General features: G+C 38.5%; 1 protein-coding gene and 1 pseudogene across 1 annotated transcript in view; one reads left to right on the top strand and one right to left on the bottom strand.

The window, feature by feature from the left end:
* LOC133533661 (hemicentin-2-like) overlaps window positions 1–27,133 on the top strand; it is a 98,099-nt gene that overhangs the window by 35,739 nt on the left and 35,227 nt on the right. Inside the window, exons 5-7 of the mRNA XM_061872687.1 lie at window positions 17,889–19,043; window positions 19,541–20,112; window positions 27,075–27,095. Coding sequence (XP_061728671.1) covers window positions 17,889–19,043; window positions 19,541–20,112; window positions 27,075–27,095 — 1,748 coding nt within the window. The remainder of the gene's footprint in view (window positions 1–17,888; window positions 19,044–19,540; window positions 20,113–27,074; window positions 27,096–27,133) is intronic.
* LOC133533660 (ubiquitin-conjugating enzyme E2-17 kDa-like) lies at window positions 5,625–7,981 on the bottom strand (annotated as a pseudogene).

The raw sequence follows: 27,133 nt of genomic DNA, 5'->3' as shown, positions 1-27,133 counted from the left end.
CAGAGAATAATATTTGTCTGAATTAAGTGCAGATTTGTAGATAATTGAATAAATGTATTGTAGAATTGGTTGGGTCAATCAACTTGTCATTTTCTATTGCTCTGTCCCATGAGCCAGGGGATAACATAAAAGGTACTTTACAGTACATATGGGGCTACTTTATAGCACTAGTGCGAGAAGTAGCATATTACGTTACTGTGTCGAACATTTAAAGGGCCATATGTACTGTAAAACGTTGTACGATACATGTGCGAATAGGTAATTCGCAACTCGTGTCGATTTAAAACACTCCCTTCGGTCGTGTTTTAATTTATCGCCACTCGTTTCGAATTTCCTATTTTTCGCACTTGTATCGTAATGTACTATTTTACAAGATTTGTAGTACCGTATAAATAAATAAATGGACGTACGACAAAAAAATGAATTTTGATGCGATTAAATTCCATATAATGATTTTAAATTGTAACTCAGGCGACATAACTAAGGAAACCAGGTGCACAAAAAAGTAAATTCACTCAGAAAAATAGGAATAGTGAATAAATAGTAAATTATCTACTACAAATGCGATTGTATTCCCAAAACATAGTTTTTGCACTTCAAAAGGGCCGTAGGTATTGTTTTACCATATTTATTAAACAAGAAATTGAAGCAACAGTTAAAATACGTTTGCAAAAAAATTTAAACACGACGAAAAAAAGGACTCATTACATTGAAAGAAATTTCAATGAATCTTTAATGAATCTAAATGAGGGACGCCATACTGTACGAAACGGTAAAATAAAAATATTAAGAATTAAATATAATATTAATACCACCTCTTTATTGTATATTTTAAATATAGATTTACATATTTTAACTGGCACATTAATGAATGATTTTTGGTGTAACTATAATGAATTAAATGGGTGATTTTTGCCTAACAATACCCAATTTTACTTATAGAATTAACTAACCCTCGTCCTTCCCCGAGCTTTAAACCAGCTCCATACCTAATTTCATCTACCTCACACAAGGCTCCTTGAGCTTACCGTGGGACTTAATCAATTTGTGTAAAAATGTCCCTATAATTAAATTTTTATTTATTTAAATCGGTTCAGCAGACAGACATACAGACACATTTCTTTTCGCATTAAGGTATAATATTAGTACGGGTTAAGTTCCCTTCCTTTTTTTAAGCTTTGCTATTTCCGAGCCCGTCTCCCATTTTACCCTGTATGTATACATTAGTAACGTCGTTTCGTATCTGAAACATGACAAGCAGAGAGACATTCTTCATTTTAGCTAATATTGAAGTCACGTTCCTGGCGTTAATTATATTAATTACATCCAATTAATAGCCAATAGCTGTTACACTTTTCCGACTTGATGAGGTACCCAGAGGGATAAAATTTACATGATACTTACTAATAGTCCCCGTTTGCCGTATTTTGACAGAATCGTACACTAAGCGTGACCCGACATGCTCTTGGCTGATTTTCTAAAAGCTTTTCGATCGCCTCTTTCGTAGACACCTTGTAGCAAGCGTCCATTGACTATGATGTCCACTTAACATTAGGTGGGACGTTCGTTTGTGGTCAAGGCTTGGAACCGGTTTTTAAAATACCGGTTTATTTCGGTTTTCCTCCGAAGTTTTATAAGAACGCGAACGTTTTAAGAAATTTATTGTAACCTATAAAAACCGGTTTATTCGACGACCGACATAACGTCTAGTCGGCCTTGTGGTGTGTCACGTAAAAATAGACACCGACACAGGAAGAAACCGGTTTTTATTGTTCTAAACCTATTAATTTCACAAGAACTGTAGGGCTAAGATGGTTGGCTCTTTATCATTTGTCACCAAGCCTGTCACGTTCTAACAAGTATGTAAGCGCGAAAGTGATGGGCATAGTGACAAGTGATAAAAATGGAACCATGCTGCCACCGCTGTTCTCATAAAAACCGGTTTAAAATTAACGGTTTTTCGAGCAAAACCGATATTAAAAGGCTTTGCGCCAAGTACATGATTATTTTACCGGGTTCTGAGCCTTGTGGTATTGAAGTAATCGAATTCTCTAAACAAAATGCTCAGGTATCAAAAATGTTGATTGAAAAGTTGCAAAAAGGTTTCCTATCTAAGGTAACCTCTCTTTACGAAACCTAAATAATTCACCCAAGAAATTCACTCATACCCCGTCTTCAATTATGTAAAGACATTTTCACAGAGTTAAATTAGGGATGGGCCAAATCGGTATTCGGCATATTCGACAAGTTTTCTAATGTTCGTATTCGGCCGAATTATCAGTTTAGTTCGAATATATTTATTTCTCTAAGATTATAAATCCGGTCTAGCTTAGTGGATAGTGACTCTGCCTATGAAGCCAATGGTCCTGGGTTTGAATACTGGTAATGGCATATATTTGTGTGAAGAATACAGATATTTGTTCTAGAGTTATGGGTGATTTCTATATCTATATCTCTGAGTACCCACAACACAAGCCTTCTTGAGCTTACTGTGGGACTGAAATCAATCTGTATAAGAAGGTCCAATATTTATTTATTTATGAATCACTAAAGTTTCAAGTTCAAGTTTCTTTATTTGGCCAAGTAACAACAGAACGTTACATCTAGCATGTCAAAATACAGGTCATTGCTAAAACTAATCATGCAATGTCTTATTAGGTATATAGGTAGACAAAATTATATAAATCAAAATATATTAAATGGTAAATGATCAAATACATCAATATAATACAGTATAAAAGCACCTACGAGAAGCAAAAAAGCTAAAGCTAAAACGAGAAGCAAAAAAATTGTAAATCCATTAGTTACAGGTAATCTATAAACGAGCATAAAATTTCATGTAATAAAAAGGACTGACGATATTTTTAAATTCTATTGTTATAGTTTAGAACAAGATAACTCTGCAACAATTTTGATAGCATAGACTATGCAAGTCTTATTTATAACACTTGCACGGTCTGTGCTATCAAAACCGCTGCAGACTTATCTTAAATAAATAAATAAATAAATAAATAAATATTATAGGACATTATTACACAAATTGACTAAGTCCCACAGTAAGCTCAATAAGGCTTGTGTTGAGGGTACTTAGACAACGATATATATAATATATAAATATTTATAAATACTTAAATACATAGAAAACACCCATGACTCAGGAACAAATATCCATGCTCGTCACACGAATAAATGCCTTTACCAGGATTTGAACCCGGGACCATCAGCTTCGTAGGCAGGGTCACTACCCACTGGGCCAAACCGGTCGTCTTGTGCTGTCGTTGTGTGTCGTTACGTTGAGCACTCGTAACATGTTGGTTAGCGATAAAGTAGCTGATTACTGTCTACTCGGTACATCTCATCTGATTATTAAGTTATGCGGTAAATGTGCCGAATATTCGACATTTTTTTATTGTTTGTCTTGTTGTAAAATGTAAGCTCCTCCAGAACTTTTCAAGTAGCTAGGTACAGTCAGCTTCAAAAGTAGCGGATCGAACAAGCTTAAGCTTAATACATAATTTATTTCACGCAACAACACTTGTGAGAATATGACATCCACACAACACGGGTTTTGGTAGAAGCATCAGAAGCGCTGGCACGGCTGCCGGCACCTCTGCGGCGACTACTCAGCAGATCTTGGTGCAGATGGTGATGCAAGGGCAACAGCCTCCACCGCAGCAGCCTCCGCAGCAACCACAACCTCCGCAGCACATGTTTATTGTTTGTAGAGAGTACTACCAAGTAGCAAAATACTAGAACGTCCAAAAGGACTGAAGCGGATAAAAGAAGTGAATAGGATGTTTTTCGAAAACTTGGGAATATTTAGATTTTTTTGGAGTTTTTTAATCGTTTATAGACAAATGATTTGAATGTACTGAAACAAGGTTTCAAAAGTATCCACCATTCTGTAGCAGCTTAACAAAATGTGATGGTTTTATATGTAGAACAATTCAGACAGTAAAAGATATACTTTTGAATATAAATTTTAGAGATTTATTTATATTTGGAATAGTTATCTGGAATATCAGATACTTTTGGCGCGTTTGTTTCATCCGCTACTATTGATGCTGACTGTACCTACTCTCTGCCGTCAGGTTACATTTTCCCATTCTCAGCAAGATATGTACCCCTAGTGTAAATAAATTCGATTTCGAAACGTGACGAACGCGTTTGCGTTAAGTCTCATTTTGTATAGGATTTTGAGTTTCCAAAACTTCCCGCTTGGCGCGCTCTTTCTAAATCCAATACAAAATGAGACTAAACGCAAACGCGTACGTCACGTTTCGAAATCTAATTTAGTTACACTAGGGGTACAGTTCTCCATAAAAACGTAGGTACGCTCCCATTTTAAACGACTACCTAGATTGCTCTGAAGTAGGGTAAGGTATATCTAGTCCTGTAATTAGTTTATGTAGCTTAAGGTACCAGTACCGGGGCGACCGAGCTTTGCTCGGTTATAACTATTTATTGTAATATGGTGGTGATAATCTACATAAACTTAAAAAGTAAAATGTGAACTGACAATTATTATTATTTACAATCGATTTTAACCTTACAGCACTTCTCAGAGAGTAACGCCATCTATTGTCGATTTCTCTTATTACATAGGTCATTTTTTTTACTAAATTAAACTTGTGTAAAACAATAAAAATTAAAAAATTATATATAAACTTGAACATATAACAAAAAAAAACAAAAGTTAGTCACCGGGCGAGATTCGAACCCGTAACACTCGTTTAGCAGTCCGCGTCTTAACCCACTGGACCAGACGGATAGTGACCGGAAATACGAAATTAGCGACCATATTCTGCGTCGAAAGAAAAACGCATGAACACTCGAAAACACGCGTTTTCCCAAACATAAGACTAATCTAGATAGATTGTATACCCCCAAAAACCCCCATATACCAAATTTCAGCGAAATCGTTAGAGCCGTTTCCGAGATCACAGAAATATACATATATATATATATATATATACAAGAATTGCTCGTTTAAAGGTATAATAATGTAGCTTAAGGTACCATAGTTAAAAAATACAGCGAATTTAAGTTTTTCATACAAAACTTGTTTTTGCTCTTATTCTTATTCGTTCGTTTTATAAACTGGAGCTGTTATATAATCTAATCACAGGAATAGATATACCTCATGTCATTGTATGTGCAAAGTTTCATTACAATCGAACACGTAGTTTCGAAATGAGAACGAAACTCCGTTTGTATGGGAAGGTGAAATTCGGGCGAGCTTGACATGTTGAATCTATAGGATGTTTCGATTATTTGGAGAGTGTAGAAAAGTTGGCGAGTCCCTTTGTATTATACCTTACCTTACCTTACCTTACCTTACCTTACCTTACCTTTACCTTACCTTACCTTTGTTTTAAACGCACCGCCTACAATCTTTTCTGCTTTGCCCTACGGTTGACTGGTAGAGAATGCCTCATGGCATTAAGTTCGCCTTTTGTACATTAAGTTTTTCTTTTGTGCAATAAAGTTTTAAATAAATAAATACCTGTTTCTTGGGAATTGTCTAGATTGATATTGATCTTTAGCTACTAATGCTTAATGAATGGGAGCCCGGGCTGTGGCGATGTGTGTGTGTATGTGTTGCTGACGTCACGCCTGACTCATCATATGGCTTACTTCCTCGTCCACTCACGGGCTAGTTCATTGTACTTTTCTGTGTCCGTTTTGTAGATCCTGGCAATTTCTGGCACCAATGGGTCGTCTGGGTTTGGATCACATAACAGCAGTGAGCAGATTGAGAGCAACAATTTAGATATGGTGAGCGCTGGGGACCAGGACCACTGTGAGCGCAGAATGTCAAGGCAGATGGAGCCATTACTGTTTATGTTGGGATGACAGATACCGTCTTGTAAATGCAACTTTGGGTGGTTTGAATGGATAATCTGTTGGGAAATGTATAGTCAGGAAGAATACTCCTCCTTGATAGGGACTGTCGACTGGACCCATAATTGTGGCTTGCCAATGGAAGTTCTTCGCCGTGTGGTCCTGCAGAACATTGTGCCCGGGGATCTTTGCCAAGGTCTTGATTTCAACTGGTTTATTAGAATTATACAAATAAATATTCGGTTCAGTAAGTTCTAAATGCGAAAATTCGGCCGAATTTCGTATTCGGCAAACTCCTTATCCGGCCCATCACTACTGTAAATATATTACCAAGACCCATGCATATTTACCGTAGGTCTATTTTACGAGGTCATTGTAGTCAAGTACCTACCTAAATTGGACTGGATTATGTGACAGACCTTTTACAATGAACGATGTTAGTCACATCATTTGTTGACCATAAGTATTTACTGTATTTACTTTTTAGGGTTTCGTAGTCACCTAGAAACCCTTATAGTTTCGCCATGTCCGCCTGTCCGCCCGTCCGCGGCTTTGCTCCGTGATCGTTAGTGAATGAAGTGAGTGATGAAAGAAAGCTGCAATTTGGCATGGATACATAAATCATGCGTGTCAACAGAATGGTAAAATAAAAAATATATAATAAAAATTTGATACCTTCCGTAAAATCCTCAATTGGCACACCTCAGTAATATCATAGAATAAAAAATAGTGCATGCAACAGAAATGACACTTCCTACGAAATTGAAGTTTCAGGGACGAATTATGTTGTCCCGTTATAATGTATTTTGACGACCAGTTTGGCCTAGTGGGTAGTGACCCCGCCTACGAAGCCGATGGTCACGGGTTCAAATCCTGGTAAGGGCATTTATTCGTGTGATGAGCATGGATATTTGTTCCTGAGTCATGAGTGTTTTCTATGTATTTAAGTATTTATAAATATTTATATATTATATATATCGTTGTCTAAGTACCCTCAACACAAGCCTTATTGAGCTTACTGTGGGACTTAGTCAATTTGTGTAATAATGTCCTATAATATTTATTTATTTAATGTATGTCACGAAAGGGATTCGGCTATTTAGGTTTGTCAAAATTCAAGTAATTATCTGTGATTGTGCTCGCAAAGGGACGTCAAGTTATGCCAACCCTTTTGCTGCTGCAATTGCTGGGAGCAATTCTCCACTAGTAAAAGGTACAGTTTAAACAAAAACAATTGATTAACGATAGCTGCAGACAATAGGCGGTCTTATCGATAAAGAGTTATCTCTTCCAGAAAACCACACCCACACAGACAGACAATTTGTTATTTAGACAGCTATTTCATATTGTTATGCAAACATTCCGTTCCGTCAAAGAATTAAAAAGACCAATAGTGCTCACTCCATACAACGGTTTTGTTACCAAAAATACTATTATTTTCGTAGTCGACATCTAGCGTGAAGTAGCGGAACTCTCAGTAATGCTAAAAGACCATAGATATCGCGGCAAACAAAAAGTCTAATGCTCAAAGATTTCAGCTAATATTATAACCAGAGTAAGCGTAGGAGTTGAAAATAGAGTTCCGGTTACTCTGGCGGAAAATCGGAATATTAGCGGAAAATCGTTTGGTGCCAAAACTGATGTATGGAGTGAGCACTCTATGTACTCCTTATTTCTCTATGGTTCCGTTTAGACAAACAAAGCAAACTGCTAAAGTTCAAAAGTGAGTGTAATGAAAATTGAGTCACGAAGCGAAAGGGCATCCAGGTAATCCCCCCACCTCCCGAAAAGTAATTTATGTTGCCGCGACGACAGATGAAGGATATCGCGAGATCACAATATTCTACCTCAAACTGTATTCGGAATTTATATTTGATGCCAATATAATGCCAATCTAATATGCCAGGATTTCATTATTAACATAACCTTTTTTCCTAGCCGGTTTAAGTGTCCCACTGCTGGGAAAAAGCCTCTCCCCTTTCTATTCCACGACACCCGATTTGGTGTTTCCTCCGGCCAGTTCGGGAAGCTGTCCAGGTCATCCCGCCTTCTCGGTTTAGGCCTGACCCGTCCATGTAGCTCTACCGGCATCCACTTGCTAAGCTAACCCACCTCTCCGGATGCATGCGGTAGACATGACCGCACCTAACCCCGCGGCCTCTTATTCCCGCGTATTTTTGGAATAGGAACATATTTTTTTTTTAATACAGTCGCTCAAAGTGGTTGTGTAGCATTCGAAAAGTTAGTTTTTGCGAACTATTGCTTTTTCTATTCATTTTGGGGTTGGTCTCATAGTAAAAGTTGCTCAGTATAATCCCAAAACCTTTCTGGCAACGAGAATGCACATATTTTTCGGCCACCTTGTATAAGTAAGTTACAAGTACAACCTGTTTTTTTTATGTCCTAGATGATAAAATGACAGTTTGATAATATAATATAATTTGAAGGGTTCACGGAAAGAACATATCGATTCAAGTTCCATTTTAATCAGAAAAGTACCTCAATGTCGTACAACATTACCCCATCAATACATGTTCAATATAATTTCACCAACGCAATACACTGCCGAATAATACCTGATAAAATGAATTTCGCTCGGTATCCTGCAGACGCAGACATGATTGATGAACAACTCGGCCTGATGAAATGCCCAACAATCCTTAAATAAATAACTTGTGTATAATAAATGGCCGGAAAAGTATTGGCTTCCTGTTTGTATGCTGTTTCTATTTAAAGTTGTAGGGGAGACTGGGGAAATTTGATCCTAGGGGCTCCTAAATTATAATCATTTATATATAATAGGGTACCAACGCTGATGCGGCTGCATTACTCGTCGGCGGCATGAACTAACCTCGCACACGACTCGTTAAACGGCCCATACATACTAGGGTATGCTTGCTCAGTTTTATCCACTGCACAAGTAAAACAGAGCATGTATGACATTCGACTCTGCAGTTTCCTATACAGCTTTACCCGTACAGGCAAAACTGCGCGGACATAACCTAGTGTGTTAATGGTCAGCTTTAAGCATAAAAAATGTCCTAATTATTTTTTATATGTAGAGATATCAGTAATTTTATAAACATTCAAAACGATCTTTTATTATGAAGTTAGCCAGAGAATTGAAGACGATGACAATGTAACCATCTAGTTTTTATAATGTTTTGTTGATATTCGACTCAGTACAGTCAACTACCCAACTATCCTTAAATAAACAACTTGTGTATAATAAATGACTGGGCAGGCATTGGCTTCCTGTTGGTTGTTTCTATTTAAAGTTCCAGGGGAAATTTGATCCGAAGGGAGAATGGTCTTATTATAAAGCTACTTACTTACATAAAAATATATGTAACATGCATAAGTATATATTTAAACATATAAGTACATTGACTAGCGCTGCACTGGTCGTTTATTAGTGTAGGTTTTAAGGTTCTGACGGAAGATCAGCGCTGTAGTCTCCGCAGCATTTATGCTGAGTCAGCGCCTATTCTTTACCACAACACATAGAAATAAGTTTAGTGTAATCTTATGTGTATATATGTATTATAGTGTAAAGATATGTGTATTTTTTTTAAAGAAATATTAGGCTTTTTTATTTTTATTTTATTTATTTATTTTTATTTAACCATCATTAAGGGTCGTCCACAAGCATATGATGCCTCTAGATTTCAGGTGTCCTAGCGGGCCGTATACTTGTCTAAATAGAGCAAAAAAATAAAAATGCCGCGTTATGAAACATAAAAAGCAATCCATTAATAAGTATAACCCGGAAACTGCTCAAAGCATGATCCGTCGGTATATTTACAACGATTTATTATTGTAACGAGCGTGTATGTAGCACACAAAACATCCGCCCGATCGCCACATGGCTGTTTAGTGATGTGAAACTTTTCCCCATTTCCCCTTTTAATTTAAACTTAAATATGCATATTTAAATATTCAATTATATTCAAGAAAAGAGCGTACTCCCATTTAAAGGCCGGCAACGCACTGACAACAACCCTCTGGTGTTGGTAATCGCTTACCATCAGGCGATCTGTCCGCCTGTTTGCCTTCCATATCATAAAAAAACCGGTCAAGAGCATGTCGGGCCACGCTCAGTGTAGGGTTCCGTAGTTACTCTTCCGTCACAATAAGCTAAACTGGAGCTTAAAGTATAGTAAATTGTTAACCAAGGGATGAGACGGTACCTTTCACCCGATTTAAACAAATCGGCAAATTTGCATAATCAGTACCTAATTAAAGTAAGTCTTTTTACTATGAAGGGAAAACTTCATGCGATAACTCAAAAACAGCTAAACTGATCATATCCGCTATAGTTTTCATTTAATGTCTTTCTTAAGCTCTACTTCCACGATTTTTTGGACCTATGGTTTAAAAGTTAGAGGGGGGACACATATTTTTTTTCTTCCGGAGCGATTATCTCCGAATATATTCACTTTATCAAAAAATGTTTCTTGAAAACCCCTATTAGTTTTGAAAGACCTTTCCAACGATACCCCACACTCTACGGTTGAAGCTAAAAAAAAATTTCACCCCCACTTTACGTGTAGAGGTACCCTAAAAAAAAAAATTTTTTTTGATTTTTTGTACGACTTTGTCGGCTTTATTGATTTATATATTCATGCCAAATTTCAGCATTTTAGCACTAACGACCACGGAGCAAAGCCTCGGACAGACAGACAGACAGACGGACATGGCGAAACTATAAGGGTTCCTAGTTGACTACGGAACCCTAAAAAGGTATAACTTACGCATTTGTAGACTCAGGACTTTCGGGAAAATAGCTAAAGTTAGATGAAATTCGGTTATTTAATATTCCTCCTTATTGATGAATCTTGAAAAGCCTATTAAAATGCATCATTAAAGGCCTATTTTGCCTTAACAGATAGTCCAAGTGATAATGACTAATTGATTTGAATGACGTTCATTATTAACGTTATTTAGTTCGACCCCAGCGCCCAGGTTCCCATGAGCCGTGGCAAAAATGTCGGGACAACGCGAGGAAGAAAGAAAGTTATTTAGTTCGAAAATTTTCGGCTAAGTCACTAGCTATTTTATACTAAAATTATATAGCTATGGTATGCATGGTAACGACATACAGTTGAAAAAAAATGAAAAAAAAAATGTGCGTGGTGTCCCTGCGCGTGGAAGAAGTGACTCTTTACTTCAAATAACATTAACATCTGCCAAATTTTACTTTATGAATAAATAAAGACTGTTTTTATTTAGTACTTTATGTTACCGATTATAGCGTTAAACGTTTAACGCAACCTTGTTGCAAGTCGCATAAGACTTCAATTCAATTAGACATGTTGTCGTGATTTTTCTATCGAGACAACTTAAATGTTTTACGGGAATACGGGGTAGAATCTGCCCTCGCAAATATTGTCTAGTTTCCAAGTGTTTTTTGTGGCATTTGTCGTTGATTAAAACGTGTAAAAATTCAATATAAAACAGCAATTTTGCGTATAATGAAATGACATTATTAACCTCGTAATCAAAACGAGATAAAATTCTGTCGTCTCATGTTCTTACGTCACAGAATTTTAACTACCACAATATAATAATTTAAAATTTTAAATTAAATTTTGAATTTTGGAGCAAAGTAGGCACATTTTTTTTATACTACGTCGGTGGCAAACAAGCATACGGCCCGCCTGATGGTAAGCAGTCTCCGTAGCCTATGTACGCCTGCAACTTCAGAGGAATTACATGTTTTTTTTTGAATACCATGCGATAAGTCCGTCTGTTTCTTTACATTGTAAATCTGTTATAGAATTTTACTTTTGGGGTGCAATAAAGTATAGAGGAGTTACATGCGACTTGCCAACCCTAACAAAATCCGCACCCTCGTTGAGCTCTGTACCCCTAGTGTAACTTTGATCGACATCATAACGTGACGAACGCGTTTGCGTTAAGTCTCATTTTGTATAGGATTTTGAGGTTCCAAAACGTCCCGCTTGGCGCGCTCTTTCGAAATCCAATACAAAATGAGACTAAACGCAAACGCGTACGTCACGTTTGGAAATCGAATTTATTTACACTAGACCTTCTGGTAACTTTACTCACATATTACAGTAGTATAATTAAATTTTCTAAATAAATATTTATAATAAAACATTAATACACGTATTAAAGTCTCTTCATGTTTGGGGATTATTCCCCGAAACATGGGAACGGGGAAATGCCCTCATCCCATCCCTAGCTATTCCCGATTCATATAAACAAGATATTCGTAATTATTCTCGGGCGTTCCGTTCTATTTCGTAATGTTATTACTAACTCTCTGATCCTACACAGTGGTGTGGAGTATACCGACAACTTAAACATGCTACAGTTAGACCGAGCTCTGCAGCGCAATAATTTGACCGACTTAAAAATATATCTTAGCTGTCACAAAGACATGTTGATGACAGGCAAGCGGAATGAGACATCTTAATTGCACCATATTTAGAAAATATAATAATAGATTAGACCAAGGTTTTAATATCACAGAAAATTTACTACACCCGTTTTTTTTTACTATAGTCCAGGGGCCGATTTCGTTACTCGAAAGTCTGTGAAAAATGGCGAAATACTAAGAAATGCGAGCGATAGGAATTGGGACTCTAGTGGTATAGATCACTCTTATTAAATTCTATTAAAATTTAAATTCCTACTAGTGGAGATAATCTATTATTGAACGAAATACACGAAAGCGAGCAGTCGAAATTCAAAAATCGGTTTTCTTTTTTCAATTATATTTAGGTTGTTTTACTCTATATAGAGTTTTCTTATCATAAAAAAAATTAATAACATCGTGTTTTAGTATTAACATAAAAATATTAACTCGGAATAAGAGTTGTTGGATAAACTTTATACAGCACTTCTCTGTTCCATCGGTAGCGATAATTAAGAGGGGCTAACGCAAAAATGCAGTTTTTATATTGAATTTTTACACGTTTTAACTAAGAGCAAAAGCCATGAAAAATCACTCGGAAACTAGACTATATTTCCGAGGGCACACTTTAAGAAAAACCGTAAAAAATTAAAGTTGTCTCGATGGAAAAAATCACTAAATCATGTCTAATTTTCATTTATTTTCAATTGTATATCGTAACCCTGCATACTATAAACTATAAAAGTATAATTTTAGTATAAGATAGCTACTGATACAGCCGAGGGATTTGAAGAGCGAAATTTAAATCAGAAGTATACTTTCAGAGTTATTGAGGTAAAACGTGAAAAGCCACACAAACACCAAATCTTTCGTCGCAAGTTTCGCGCGGCGCGCCATATCTTTTGTTCCCTTCTAATTTCCTGGCTTTACGGACTCTCTTTAGACGAAAGTGGAGGTCCCGCGCGAAATCACCTTTTCATACAAATGTATAGTCTTATTTTTCCTCTCTGAATATTAAGGGGCTGTCAACACCCAATGTCCTTGAAATTGATGTTACTTAAACAGTTTTTTAAGAAAGACTATTTGTTTTAGTCAAGTAAGAAAAATATATGTTCATATTAATTATATTTCAAAGACCGTGGTTGTACTCGATACACGATTGAACGAAATCGGCTCGATAGAAAATAATTGCTAAGATTGGTCTTAAAATCACAATTAAACGGTTCTATGTCTTTATTGTTTTGACTTATGAGTCTGCAATTAAAATCACAATTTCAAAACATTTATATCTAAACCGTGGTTGTGTAAAATATTACACTAATAATCCACTTTTTTTTATTTAAATATTTTTCTTATTCCCTTGCCCAGGCCCAGTAACATGCGACAGTGCTATCTCGTTTACTCCGATACAAATAGACAGTGTGCGCGCTTTAGGTATTTATAGCCTCTTAACATTATTGAACACAATTTGTTGTATATCAAACAGCTATGCCCCTATGTTTGATTTTTTAATTATTATAAGAGCTTAGGAACATGTAAAAAATTGTATGAAATTAGTTTTTTAGGAAGCGCTGGTGGCCTAGCGGTAAGAGCGTGCGACTTGCAATACGGAGGTCGCGGGTTCAAACCTCGGCTGATACCAATGAGTTTTTCGGAACTTATGTACGGAATATCATTTGATATTCACCAGTCGCTTTTCGGTGAAGGAAAGCATCGTGAGGAAACCGAACTAATCCCAATACGGCCTAGTTTACCCTCTGTGTTGAAGGGTCAGATGGCAGTCGCTTTTATAAAAACTAGTGCCTACGCCAATTCACGGGATTAGTTGCCAAGCGGACCCTGAAGCTCCCATGAGCCGTGGCAAAATGCCGGGACAACGCGAGGAAGAAGGAGTATGAAATGAATTTTTCGCTCCTATTTTTTACATTAATCAAAAAATCGACCGATCGAGTTAGGAACACCGAACTGCGCTCCAGAACTGGTATTATAGATGTGGGTGTTAAGGCCGCTAAGCTTAACTGGGGTTGGGCAGGACACGTCTGCCGTATGCACCCGGATCGGTGGGCCAAATTGGCTACCGAATGGACACCGCAGATTAGCCGGGGCAGAGGCAGACCAAAAAAGAGATGGCGGGGTGACCTCGACGCTTTTTGCAGAGACTGGCGGGAACATACTTCTAACCGTGATGAGTGGCGGAAAAAAGGGGAGGCCTTTGCCCAGCAGTGGGACACAAAATAGGCTATAATAAAAATAAAAACTTACCATTATGTCCATATCGAGAGAGGAAAATGGGGACTACGTTTGTATGGAGAATTGGCCGTTCCCCTTCCTCTTAAAACCTGCCTTGTGTACTAGATGTATAAGTTTATGCGAGGAAAGAAATATGGCACAGTTTTCAATATTTTATGCCAACTTCCATTGGGATAAACTACCAAGCATTCGTAATTAATGAGCGTGTATTTATTTTACCGCTATTGCGGAAAGTGCCATTTAAATTGCAACGACAAATTAAATGTGTATTTACATAACTTTATCGATAATAGTGTTTATATTAAATACATTTAATTTGTATAAAAACAGAAACGTTTAAATTAAATCACATACACGTACGCGTCGAATAGACTGCCCAGTAAATATTCAACATGGTTACAATAGTACATTACGATACAAGTGCGAAAAATAGGAAATTCGAAACGAGTGGCGATAAATTAAAACACGACCGAAGGGAGTGTTTTAAATCCACACGAGTTGCGAATTACCTATTCGCACATGTATCGTAAAACGTTTTACAGTACATATGGCTCTTTAAAGTTTCGACATAGTTACATAATGTGCTACTTTACGCACTAGTGCGGAAAAGTAGCACCATATGTACTGTAAATTATATTTCGTGTCATCCACGATGACGCGCAGATTTGTCAAATCTAACCTTTAACAACATGGCAATACGAGTCAGGCACGCGTCTTCATGAATGACATGAACAATATGTAGCTTCACTTTATATTTATAACCCGCTTATTAAGGTAAAAAGGCTGTTAAACGAGGCCATATAATTATGATCGTTAAAGATATAAGTAGGTCGTCAAAGTAGTTTTCTTCATCAATAACTTTATGGCGTCAAACGTCTATAACGGTCAAGTCCGTATAATTTCTTCGTCAAGTAGATTTAAGATAACATTCAAAACGAGTTCACAATATGTACACCTAATGGTAATATTGACAAGTGCGTACTCGTAGGTACCAATAAATAAATGTATATACCTATATATCAATTCTCAACCGAAATGGTATTCAGAATAAAACAGTACCCCTAGTGTAAATTTATTCGATAGCGAAACGTGACGTACGCGTTTGCGTTAAGTGTCATTTTGTATGGGATTTTGAGTTTCCAAAACGTCCCGCTTGGAGCACTGTTTCTAAATCCCATACAAAATGAGGCTTGACGCAAACACGTACGTCACGTCACGCTATCGAATAAATTTACACTAAGGGTTAACATTTCGGAAGAAGTAATATTTTCTAACTAGCGACCCGTCCCGGCTTCGCTCGGGTAGTAAAGCGATTCTCTCTATTGATAGGTGAAAACCGAATGATCTGTTCGGTAGTTTTTGAGTATCGCGAACATACAGACAGACGCGGAGTGGGACCTTGTTTTGTAAGATGTGTGCGGGCTAAGCATGGTCGCAATTTTATCGCCTGTCATCATGCCTGTCACGTTCTAACAAGGAAGTAAGTGCGAAAGTGACAGGCATAGTGACATGTGATAAAAATGCAACCATGCTGCCACCACCTGCTGTTTTTTACGCACCGCTGTACTCCTGTCCCGCGCCCGCGTCACCAGTGTTGAGTCACCAATCCTATGTTATACCTACTTCATAATTGTAATACCTACATAAAAATTGGCCATGCCGGGACGGTAGGACAGTGCAAAATTATGTACCTTTTTATAAGTATAACGAGCGAGCTCATCGCCAACAAACTGTCTTGCAGTTTGGCGAATATTTTGTTTTGTGGTACACATATTTTATATTTTAATGTTATAATAAAAATAAAAAAAAAACCGTAGATTCTGCCCGCAATTTCGCCTGCGTGGAATGCTGATGAATAAAAACTATCATATGACCTTCCCGGAGCCTCAAACTATCTCCATGTCTGCGGCGAACGTAAGATCAGGCAGATCGTGAAATTCCTAGACATATCGTGAAAAGTGAAATTCTTTGTCTTGTTCCCTGAGTCGACGAAGCCCCGCTAGCGGGGCTCCTATTTCTGGACAGTTTACCCTTCGGGTATCTGAAACAGTCTAACGTACCTATGCCATCTTAATGTGACTGTCGTCAAAACATTACATAGGAAAGTTATCTGGCCGATTTACGATTGCACTGAAAGAAATGTTTGCATAACTGTAACAAAATTTTGGTTACTGTTTACACAAAAATTGGGACTTGCGAACTATGTGTTATAGGTTACAAAACCGTGTTTGGCTATCAGTGTTTAGGTACTGGGTATACACTACAAAATAAGTTTGTAAATTTATGCAAAGTTTATTTTCTTATAACCGTAGTTTAGTTATTTAGTAAAGTTACAAAACCAGTTCGGCTATCTATTTTTTTCAATGTGGCTGCCGAGATTCATACAAAATTTCATTTCAATCGGTTCACCGGTTTAAGCGTGAAAAGATAACAGACAGACAGGGTTACTTTCGCATTTATTTATAATATTAGGGTAGGGATTCACGACTCGATTTTTGCTAAAGAAGCCGTCAGGCATCTTCTCGTCAAAATAATAAAAAGAAGTGTTAGAACTATAAAAAATAAGTTTTACGTATAAAAAATATATAGCTATCATAACGTGGTAATCTCAAAATACTCCTACTCTCCCGTAAACGTGAGTTTACTCCATATTATCCTGAATAAGTACCTTCCACTTTTTAGTTATAAAATATAAAAAGTGTATTATAATAATTTTAAGCATCTACCAAGCTCTTTAGGCACTCATTTTGCTTGCGGCTACTTTACCGTAAATGTATAATAATATTTTAACGCTAAGCAAATTTTCTCGGAGAAATTTGCGGGCGAATCTAGGTTTCTTTTTTACATGACTACTCGGGAACTTCAAATGAACTATTGTATTTTCTTCTGAAGAAACTAGAAAACCAATGAATATAAAATTGTTTACAACAACTGTATAAACCTCTTACGTATAGTAACGTAAAATAAATACATAACATAGGAATTACTAAAATGGTCGGTCGGCTGTTATTAGGCACTTACACGTACCTACTTATCAAAAGTAATAATCAAAAAGTAATAAGAACATTGTACTTAGTGGCCGGTAACTAAGCCGATTTCTATGTAAATATGTATCCTTTCTAGGATTAGGGTAAGTCCGGAAAGTGATTCGCAATTTTCTTTTGCGATGTTGTTAATTTTCTTTTATTATAAAGCAAATGCAACCTCATCGAGTTGAGGCTCGTCAAGATGTTCTTTTATGATTAGGTTAATGATGATGACTTGTGTAAAACCTGTGGAGAAAATGTCTGCAGTTAAATCTCGTCTCAAAGTGCTCTTTTAAACTTAGAGGTTGTATACATCAATTACTTACGTATCAGAATTTTTGATGTGCTGTGAAACAATATTTAACCAAATACTCTTTTGTCTACAGATTTCCCTCGAGTCGAGGTCGGCCCAGAAAATCCACTGCGAGTAGAACTCGACGGCAGCGCTACCATGGAGTGCAAAGTTGATGCCAAACCCAAAGTAAACTCCGTAACCTGGATGAGGAACGGCAAATTTATATCCAACTCCTTCACACACACCATCCAGGGCGTGACCGTGCAGGATGCAGGCAAATACTCCTGCTCCGCTGACAACGGGCTGGGGCGCTCCGGCGAACGAGAGATCTTCGTCGATGTCCTATACCCACCAACTGTTACTGTCGAGTCCAAAACCTTTGAGGCTGAAGAGGGCGGCACCGTCAAGATCCACTGCGAAGTGTCCGCCAACCCCGAACCCATATCGATAGAATGGACCATGGAAGGCAAACCTGACTTCAAACAGGACGGCAACGATTTACTGCTGACGCGCGTGAACGCCGAAATGGCCGGCACGTATGTGTGCCGCGCCATCAACGTCATCTCCGCGACCAATGGGAAGCGAGTCGAGCGCGCCAGCAGCGCGTCTGTAGCTGTTCTAGTCAGACACAAGCCTGGCCCGGCGCGCGTCAGCCCCGACCGACCAGTAGCACAGGAGGGCGCCGGTGTCACCCTCACTTGCACAGCGCGTCCGCCCGGCTGGCCGGCTCCACAGTACCGCTGGTTCCGCGATATCGACTCGGCCGATGCTAAACCGCAAGTTCTCGCAACGGGCAACAAATACACCATCCCGAGCGCCCATCTCGGTAGCGAAGGCGTCTACCACTGCCAGGCCACCAACGAGCTCGGCCACGGCGACCTCGCCTCGGTCACTCTCGAAGTCCACCAGCCCCCCAGATTCCAAGCCAAACTCCAGCCCCACATGACCAAGCCCTCCGGCGAACAAGACTTCTCCGTAACTTGCAGCGCGCTCGGCAAACCCCGCCCGAACGTCAAGTGGTACAAAGATAACTCCGAGATTAAACTCGACGGGAACTTGTACGAAGTCAAAACTGATATCACAGAGGGCAGAAACTCTGTTTACAACGTGCAGAGTACGCTGAGATTCTACGGAAAGGCGCGACCGAGCACTAACGATCTACTGCCGGAGGATAGGGGGATATATTCGTGTACGTTCGAGAACGAAGTCAAGAAAGTCGAGTCCACTATGCATCTCAGGATAGAACGTAAGTTTTAATTATCTCGTTGTGCTGGAACTTGCACGCTCTAAACTTTTTATTCTGTCACTGTTTATTGTATTGTGAAACGGGACCTTATTGTCGATGGCGCTTACGCCGAACTGCGTAGCGCGGCGTTGTTTATAATATGGGAGCATCGTTGATAATGGCATAAGCGCCACTGAAAATAAGGTCCCTTTTCATAGATAATGTCACATATGTTACTGTCAAACAATCCTACGTGTAAATTTACTAACGCTGGCGGGAATGCATGAAATAAACTAGTTCTTGTGCTACTTGCCTAATAATTCACAAATATTTAGGATTCATTAAATTATTTTACTTTATTATCACATGAGTCAATTTAGTGGTGTTTTTTATACGTTCCATATAAAGTACGTTACGCGTATATCCAAGTTGATATACAAACCTAAAAACTTGCACGCTTGTCATTCCACCCACCCATTATTATTTTTATGTTTACCGTTACTGTTATTTTTTGACAGATGAACCTATACCGATCAAGCAACAGAAAAAAGTAGCATACGACGTGAAGGAAGTCGCCGAAATCTCATGCCGAGTGCAAGCGTACCCCAAACCAGAATTCCAGTGGTTCTACGGCTCAAACACGGCCCCACTACAAATGTCTTCCGACGGACATTACGAAATAAACACTAGTACAGATAACAACGATTCCTACTTCAGCGTTCTGAAAATAAGAAATGTAAAACCACAGGACTATGGGGATTATTACTGCAACGTCAAAAACTCGCTTGGGAGCGTGCGACCGCAAATAAAACTACAACCTAAAGGCGCACCCGAAACGCCTAAAGCGCTCACGAGCAAAAAAATCGGCCCTAGTTACGTGACTCTTCAATGGGAGGCTGGATTCGACGGGGGTCTGTCAAGTACCAAATACTTCGTGAGATATAGGCGCGTGGGAGCCCCGGGCGCTCCGGGGGCGGCGGACTGCGTGGCCGAGCGCACGGCGGCGCAGGACTGGATGGAGTATGACTGCGGGCGTTCCAACCCATGCAATGTGACACGATTGGATCAGCACAACTCTTACTCTTTCAAGGTACGTACACACTTAGGTATTATCCATATCCTGGTTACTCTAATAATACGGTTTAACTTACGTTTTTTTAGTCACTCGTGCGACAAGTTTTGGAGAGCCTAGGTTTCAATGTTTATGCTTGAGAATGGAGCCTTAATGCTTGCGCGGCGCGGCGTGCAGCAGTACTCGGCGTGCTGCCATCGTGAACGCTGTTGGTGCTAGAAAATGGGGACCTAGGCTCTCCGAAACATGTCGCGCGACTGACTAAAAAAAATTGAGTTACTCTATGATAACTTGTCCGTTATACAACATTTCATCAATATTGGTCTATGGTGCACGCCTTAATACGCCGTTTACAGCGTCAATGCGTCGCATTGTTTGAGAAGACAACATTTATAGAATAGGACGCTATACGCAGCGTACGGCATGAACCAAGACCAACATATTTCTCATTCGAACAATAGTTTCATCATTAATATGAATGTATTCGAAAATATCGCGTACTTAGTTAATTTACTTTTCAAACATTAATAAGTAACAGATATTTCCGGCACAGCAAGCTTTTTGAGATGAATTGAACCCTACTTTAGAACCATGATTATATATTAATATCTTATAAAAGTATTTATTTTTTTAAAACACTGCTTTAAGCAAATACCTACGAATACTGATTTGAATACGGGGTATTTTGGCGATTTCCCGTATCATGCATGTCATCTTCACGGAGTAACTGACATTCCGATTTGCAAATGGCAAGTGAAATTGTACCGAAATATCGAAAACTCGCCGAAGAAAATACATGGTAGAATTGGGAAATGGAATTTTGAATAGTATTTATAAAGAAAACATATTATTTTATTGTATTGCTTAATAAATAAATACACAGCATTATATCGAACTAATACATTGTGAAATTTATAGTAGGCAGTAAAAATACAGACTATGTATTTTTAGGTATTTAAATAAAAGTAAACATGAAATTCGAAGTACGAAATTGTTTTAGGATTTCATCGTCTTACACAATTAATAAATATTTTGTATTTATAATGTAAATAACTTTGTTAGCCTGAAATAAAGATTTTTAAGAGCTTGGGGATTTAGAAGGTAGGCAAACATAAAATAATAGTAAAATTAGTTAAAACTATTCGTACTACATAGATTGAAAATCTTAAGGGCCTACGCTAGCTGACGCGGACGCCCGCCGCGTGCGCACGCACGCGGGTGCTATTTGTAGGTGACATCCTCCGCACGCGTCCGCTTCAGTTAGCGTCGCTCATACTATTTTTCTTTAACCCGCTCGTCCGCTCCGTGCACCCGCGTCAGCTAGCGTAGGCCCTAAATGTCACTTACACAAGTCCAGTCCGGTCAAAGGGATCAAAGTATTTTATTTCCGGATCAAAAAGCTGTATCATTATAGTAAACAAGAAAATGCACAAAGAGTTATAAGATTAGGTAAAGCGGAAGAAATATGCCAGGCCCGCGCCCAGAGTCAGTTATTAGACTCCGCGTTGTTCACTGTTTAAGTGTTCTACTGCTTATACAATGGGCTGTGCTCTGAAGAATTGCAACGGCCGCTTTCTATCATCGCACCGCTCGCCGTCGGCACGGTGTTCATCCTCACACCCTAGAGACTAAATGGTCGCGCCCTGTGCGGTTTAAATGGAATGTACAGGTTTATAAAGGGTCAGCAATGCGCATGTAACACCTCTGGAGTTGCAGGCGTCCATTGACGGTGACTACTTACCCTCAGGCGGGCCGTATGCTTGTTTGCCACCGACGTATTAAAATCAAAGTCGCGGTTACCACACATTTTATACGTGTAAAGTATTTCGCCGCGAGCTGCTGCGATAGCTCTAGACTCCTTCCCTAAAGCCTGTCCAGCCTTCTACAGCTCAGTCGGTAAAAACGAATTAACGCTTTAACATGGGACGTTCCTTTATATGAAATTTGACAAACGGCCAAAGATATTGCAGATTGCGAGAACTGATTATCGACGATGGTACTTTTTTGCATGGTCAAATTATCATGTCTTCCCCATTCAAATATAATATTTTGTACAATGGAATAAAACAAAATCAATTCTATTTCACGAATGCCTTTTAAATTAATGTTTTAGTATTGACGTTTTTCGTTTAACAAATTTTCGTTTATATTTTTAACTAGAAGTGCAGTTCCAATGTATATGTATAGGGATGAACCCAACTGAAATAAATGGCTCATAATAAATTATTTAATAAATTTTATTTTTATTTTTTATTTTATATATATATAGTTATTTGAGGACACAGATCGAACTAGGGACCTCCTGCTTTGTAGGCAGGTCCATCGATTGTAGTACGAGGTCATTAAAAAGTAAAGACAGCGAGTTTCAAACGGTCCATCTAGTGAAATGATCTGGGGACCCGCTTTGACTGAAATTACGTATTCGTGCCCTCCGGGACGTAGCCATAGCGTACACTGTGTGTATGATTAATATCCTTGGCCCATCGAAACTAAATTATCATTGGTATTTTGTTTGATTTAATGTATATGTTACGGGTACGGGTAATGTTAGAAGATTAATTAAAACTCAAGTTTACCCGGGTATAACTAGTATTACCTGAGCCTTTTAGGTAAAGTCCGAAATAATAATCATTAATCTGTATTCGGCGTCTAACCCCCTTATTCATAAACGTCTACTAAAGTTGACAAGCCGCTAATAATCGTTTGTCCCTTTCCATCATACCAATACCTCGGAAAGGGACAAACGATTATTAGCGGCTTGTCAACTTTAGTAGACGTTTATGAATAAGGGGGTAAGTATCTAGGTCTACCGTCTACCCAACACTGGCTGGGTAATGTTAGGTGTTACATATACCTTCGAATACAAATTAAATTAAATTTAATTTTCGGGCTTTACCCAAAAGGCTTAAAAGTAATACTAGGTATACTCATTCATACCAGTTCAATGATCGCATATTCAAAACCAAATTTGGCTTTGCAAGTCATATTAGAGCGTTCCATGTTTCCGAATAAAAACAGTTGAAGGAGTCGCCGTTTTTTTTTATACTACGTCGGTGGCAAACAAGCATACGGCCCGCCTGATAGTAAGCCGTATCCGTAGCCTATGTACGCCTGCAACTCTAGAGGAGTTACATGCGCGTTGGCGACCCTAACCCCCTTCCGCCCCTCGTTGAGCTCTGGCAACCTTACTCACCGGCAGGAACACAACACTATGAGTAGGGTCTAGTGTTAATTGCCTGCGATTTTCTGTAAGGTGGACGTACTTCCCCAGTTGGGCTCTGCTCTAGATCTGGAATGACATCCGCTGTGCTGTGCCCTAGCACACAGCGAGATGACATTCACAATGCCCATACCTCTCTTGTGGACGTAGTTTAAGGACGTACCCGGGTCCAAAATGGGTCCCGCCGTCGTCGGATACGGCGAGAAAGACTATATATGTACTCAAGTAAACTTAAAGTACCTATACTTGAATGGTCATATCACAATGTTGAGGTCAAATTCTCAATAGATCTCTGTCAAATACAAGTTAAGAACTCTAACCAATTTATCAATGCCATCTAAACGTGTAAAATGTGCCCCGTGTGTATATTCGTCAAATTGTCGAAACGGAACGGGTAACTATGAATGATTGGTATGGAAGTGTTTTACAAGTTCTCTGAACTTAAGTTAGGTTACCGGGTGAAATGGAGTTAGGGATTATTTCGTAGACATAAAATAATGAAAGTTACAGTTTATTTATTTATTGGGAAACAAGCAGCATGCAATTATACAAAATATGATTAAAAGATGACCCGAAACAGTTTTTACTAGTGAATTACACAGAAATGCTCAAAGGGAACAGTGCCCCTAGTGTAAATTTAGTCAATAGCGAAACGTGACGTACGCGTTTGCGTTAAGTCTCATTTTGTATGGGTATTTGAACAGCGCGCCAAGCGGGACGTTTTGGAAAGTCAAAAATCTCATACAAAATGACACTTAACGCAAACGGGTACGTAACGTTTCGCTGTCGAAAATATTTACACTAGGGGTACTGAAATACAGTAACTTAAAAAAGTATTATCAAGATCTGGAAAGTTCGAGGTATATTAAAACAGATGAAGGTATTGACAATAACAATATACATAATGGATATATACAGATGATTACTATAACTAGCTTATATCTAAAATAGGCCCTTGAGGCATTGTACCAAGGATGCTGGCGGCATTTCCTCGTTGTATCGCAATACTGATACGTTGTGCGAGGAAGCCGCCAGCTCTTCGGTCACCAGTTACGTCAACCAGACGTTTCGCGATTTCTCCAAAACATTGTGCGCGCTGGGACCCCATGGACCTAGAGTTTCAACGCCAAAAGGTACAAATGAAGGTTAGACTTTTTCTCTGGTGTTCCCAATCTTTCTCTATGGTTGTGACACATGGACTAAACGAGCAGATTTGATCAAGCGTATCAACGCGTTTGAGATGTGGTGTTGGCGCCGGCTTTTACGGATACCTTGGACAGCTATGCGTACTAATAAGTCCATATTGGAAGAGCTACACAAAAACGCCGGTTGTCAACAATATGCCAGGACCTGACTCTCATATACTTAGGACATCTCTCACGCCGCTCCCCGGATAGCCTAGAGAGAGTTATTATTACGGGCAAAGTTGAAGGCACCAGACCTCAGGGCCCTCTCCCTACTAGATGGTGTGCTCAAATCACCGCACCTATGCAATTAAAACTGCATGAGACCATGCGCTTAGCGAGGAATGGAAGCCTATGGAGGAATCTGGTCTTCAACAGAAGTACATGATGTCACGATCCTCAGCATCGAGGAACCGACTGAAGAAGAAGAGAAAAAAGTATTATCCAAAGCAATTCAGTAACAGGAAGTTTATTAATTAATGACCGGTGTGGCCTAGTGCGTAGTGACTCTGCCTATGAAGCCGATGTTCCCGGGTTCAAATCCTGGTAAGGATATTTATTCGTGTGATGAGCACGGTGATTTGTTCCTGAGTCATGGCTGTTTTCTATGTATTTATATATTATATACATCGTCAACACAAGCCTTATTGAGCTTACTCAGTCAATTTGTACAATTATGTCGTATTATATATTAAAAAAAATGGCATTTTAACTTAAACTTGTGTTCGTTACAACAGAAAAAAAAGCGGCCAAGTGCGAGTCGGACTCGCCCATGAAGGGTTCCGTACCATTTCTGACGTATTAAAAAAACTACTTACTAGATCTGGTTCAAACCTATTTTCGTTGGAAGTTTGCATGGTAATGTATATCATATAATTTTTTAAATATGGACATGAATTTTATTGACAATAACAATATACATAATGGATATATACAGATGATTACTATAACTAGCTTATATCTAAAATAGGCCCTTGAGGCATCGTACCAAGGATGCTGGCGGCATTTCCTCGTTGTATCGCAATACTGATACGTTGTGCGAGGAAGCCGCCAGCTCTTCGGTCACCAGTTAATATATAATTTTTTTAGATTTTTCTTTCCGTTATTTTGGAAGTTACAGGGGGGGGGGGGGGACACACTTTTTTCACTTTGGAAGTGTATCTCGCGCGAACTATTCAGTTTAGAAAAAAATGATATTAGAAACCTAAATATCATTTTTGAAGACCTATCCATAGATACCCCACACGTATGGGTCTGATGAAAAAAAAATGTTTTTTTTAATTTTATGACGTATTAAAAAAAAACTACTTACTAGATCTCGTTCAAACCAATTTTCGGTGGAAGTTTGCATGGCAATGTATATCATATATTTTTTTTAGATTTTTCATTCTGTTATTTTAGAAGTTACGGGGGGGGGGGGGACACACATTTTTCCACTTTGGAAGTGTCTCTCGCGCAAACTATTCAGCTTAGAAAAAAATGATATTAGAAACCTAATTTTTAAAGACCTATCCATAGATACCCCACACGTATGGGTTTGATGAAAAAAGATTTTTTGAGTTTCAGTTCTAAGTATGGGGAACCCCCAAAATTTATTGTTTTTTTTTTTCTATTTTTGTGTAAACATCATAATGCGGTTCATAGAATACATCTACTTACCAAGTTTGAACAGTATAGCTTTTATAGTTTCGGAAAAAAGTGGCTGTGACAGAATCGGACAGACAGACGGACATGACGAATCTATAAGGGTTCCATTTTTTGCCATTTGGCTACGGAACCCTAACAAGCAGCAAAATGTGACAGGCAGATGCTATAACTAAGTTAGACTTTATTTTTTAATCTAGGTAACAAACTAACCTAGCTTCATGTTCAACACATGTAACTTAGAACATTTTGAGTTGTACAGTCAGCGTCAAATACTTCGTAGCAGTCAAAGTAGCCAAATAGTTCGGTACACCATATATTTAGTATGGTGTACCGAACTATTTGGCCACTTTGCTGCTACGAAGTATTTGACGCTGACAGTACATTGAACATGTTCTAACAAGATACGAGTTTTTGAGGAACCTAGTACGACAGAGTGAAACAGGAGTTAGCCTCAATACGAGAATGCACCTCGGCAAGCACTTTATTTACTTAGGACTGAAACGTACTAGCGGTTACATCCGCGGCGTGCCTCGAGGCGAATTGATATTTGATTTTTAATATGTAACCACGTAGGGTTTGGTCTAGGGAATGCAATAACCGGTTAAATCTCATAACCGGTTATGACTGTTATGACCGGTTTCGGTTATATTAAACGAAAAATAAAAAATCAGAAACGATCGAGCGTCTTTTTTGTAGACAATATGAAATTTAACGATTTTACTATATGGAAGCGTATTTAATCATGCAATTTTATGAAGGTTTGGTCATACCTATAAGGGTCTAGCTAGAAAAATAGGCATAAACGTCTATTTATTTTATGATGTCCACAGGAAAGACGCACAACCTTAACTCATACTAAAACAGCGTTAGACCCATCCACTGATGTATGTAATTAACGATTTCATTTTCTTTTCCATCCATACCGACAGCATCTGACATATGCTTTCAAGGTAAACCATTTGAGCGTGCTGTTCATTCGTCTTTCGTT

Source organism: Cydia pomonella, unplaced genomic scaffold (genome assembly GCF_033807575.1).
Source record: "Cydia pomonella isolate Wapato2018A unplaced genomic scaffold, ilCydPomo1 PGA_scaffold_192, whole genome shotgun sequence".
Classification (NCBI taxonomy): domain Eukaryota; kingdom Metazoa; phylum Arthropoda; class Insecta; order Lepidoptera; family Tortricidae; genus Cydia; species Cydia pomonella.
The sequence above is the reverse complement of the archived record's forward strand: the minus strand, read 5'-3'. Positions and strand labels throughout refer to the sequence as shown.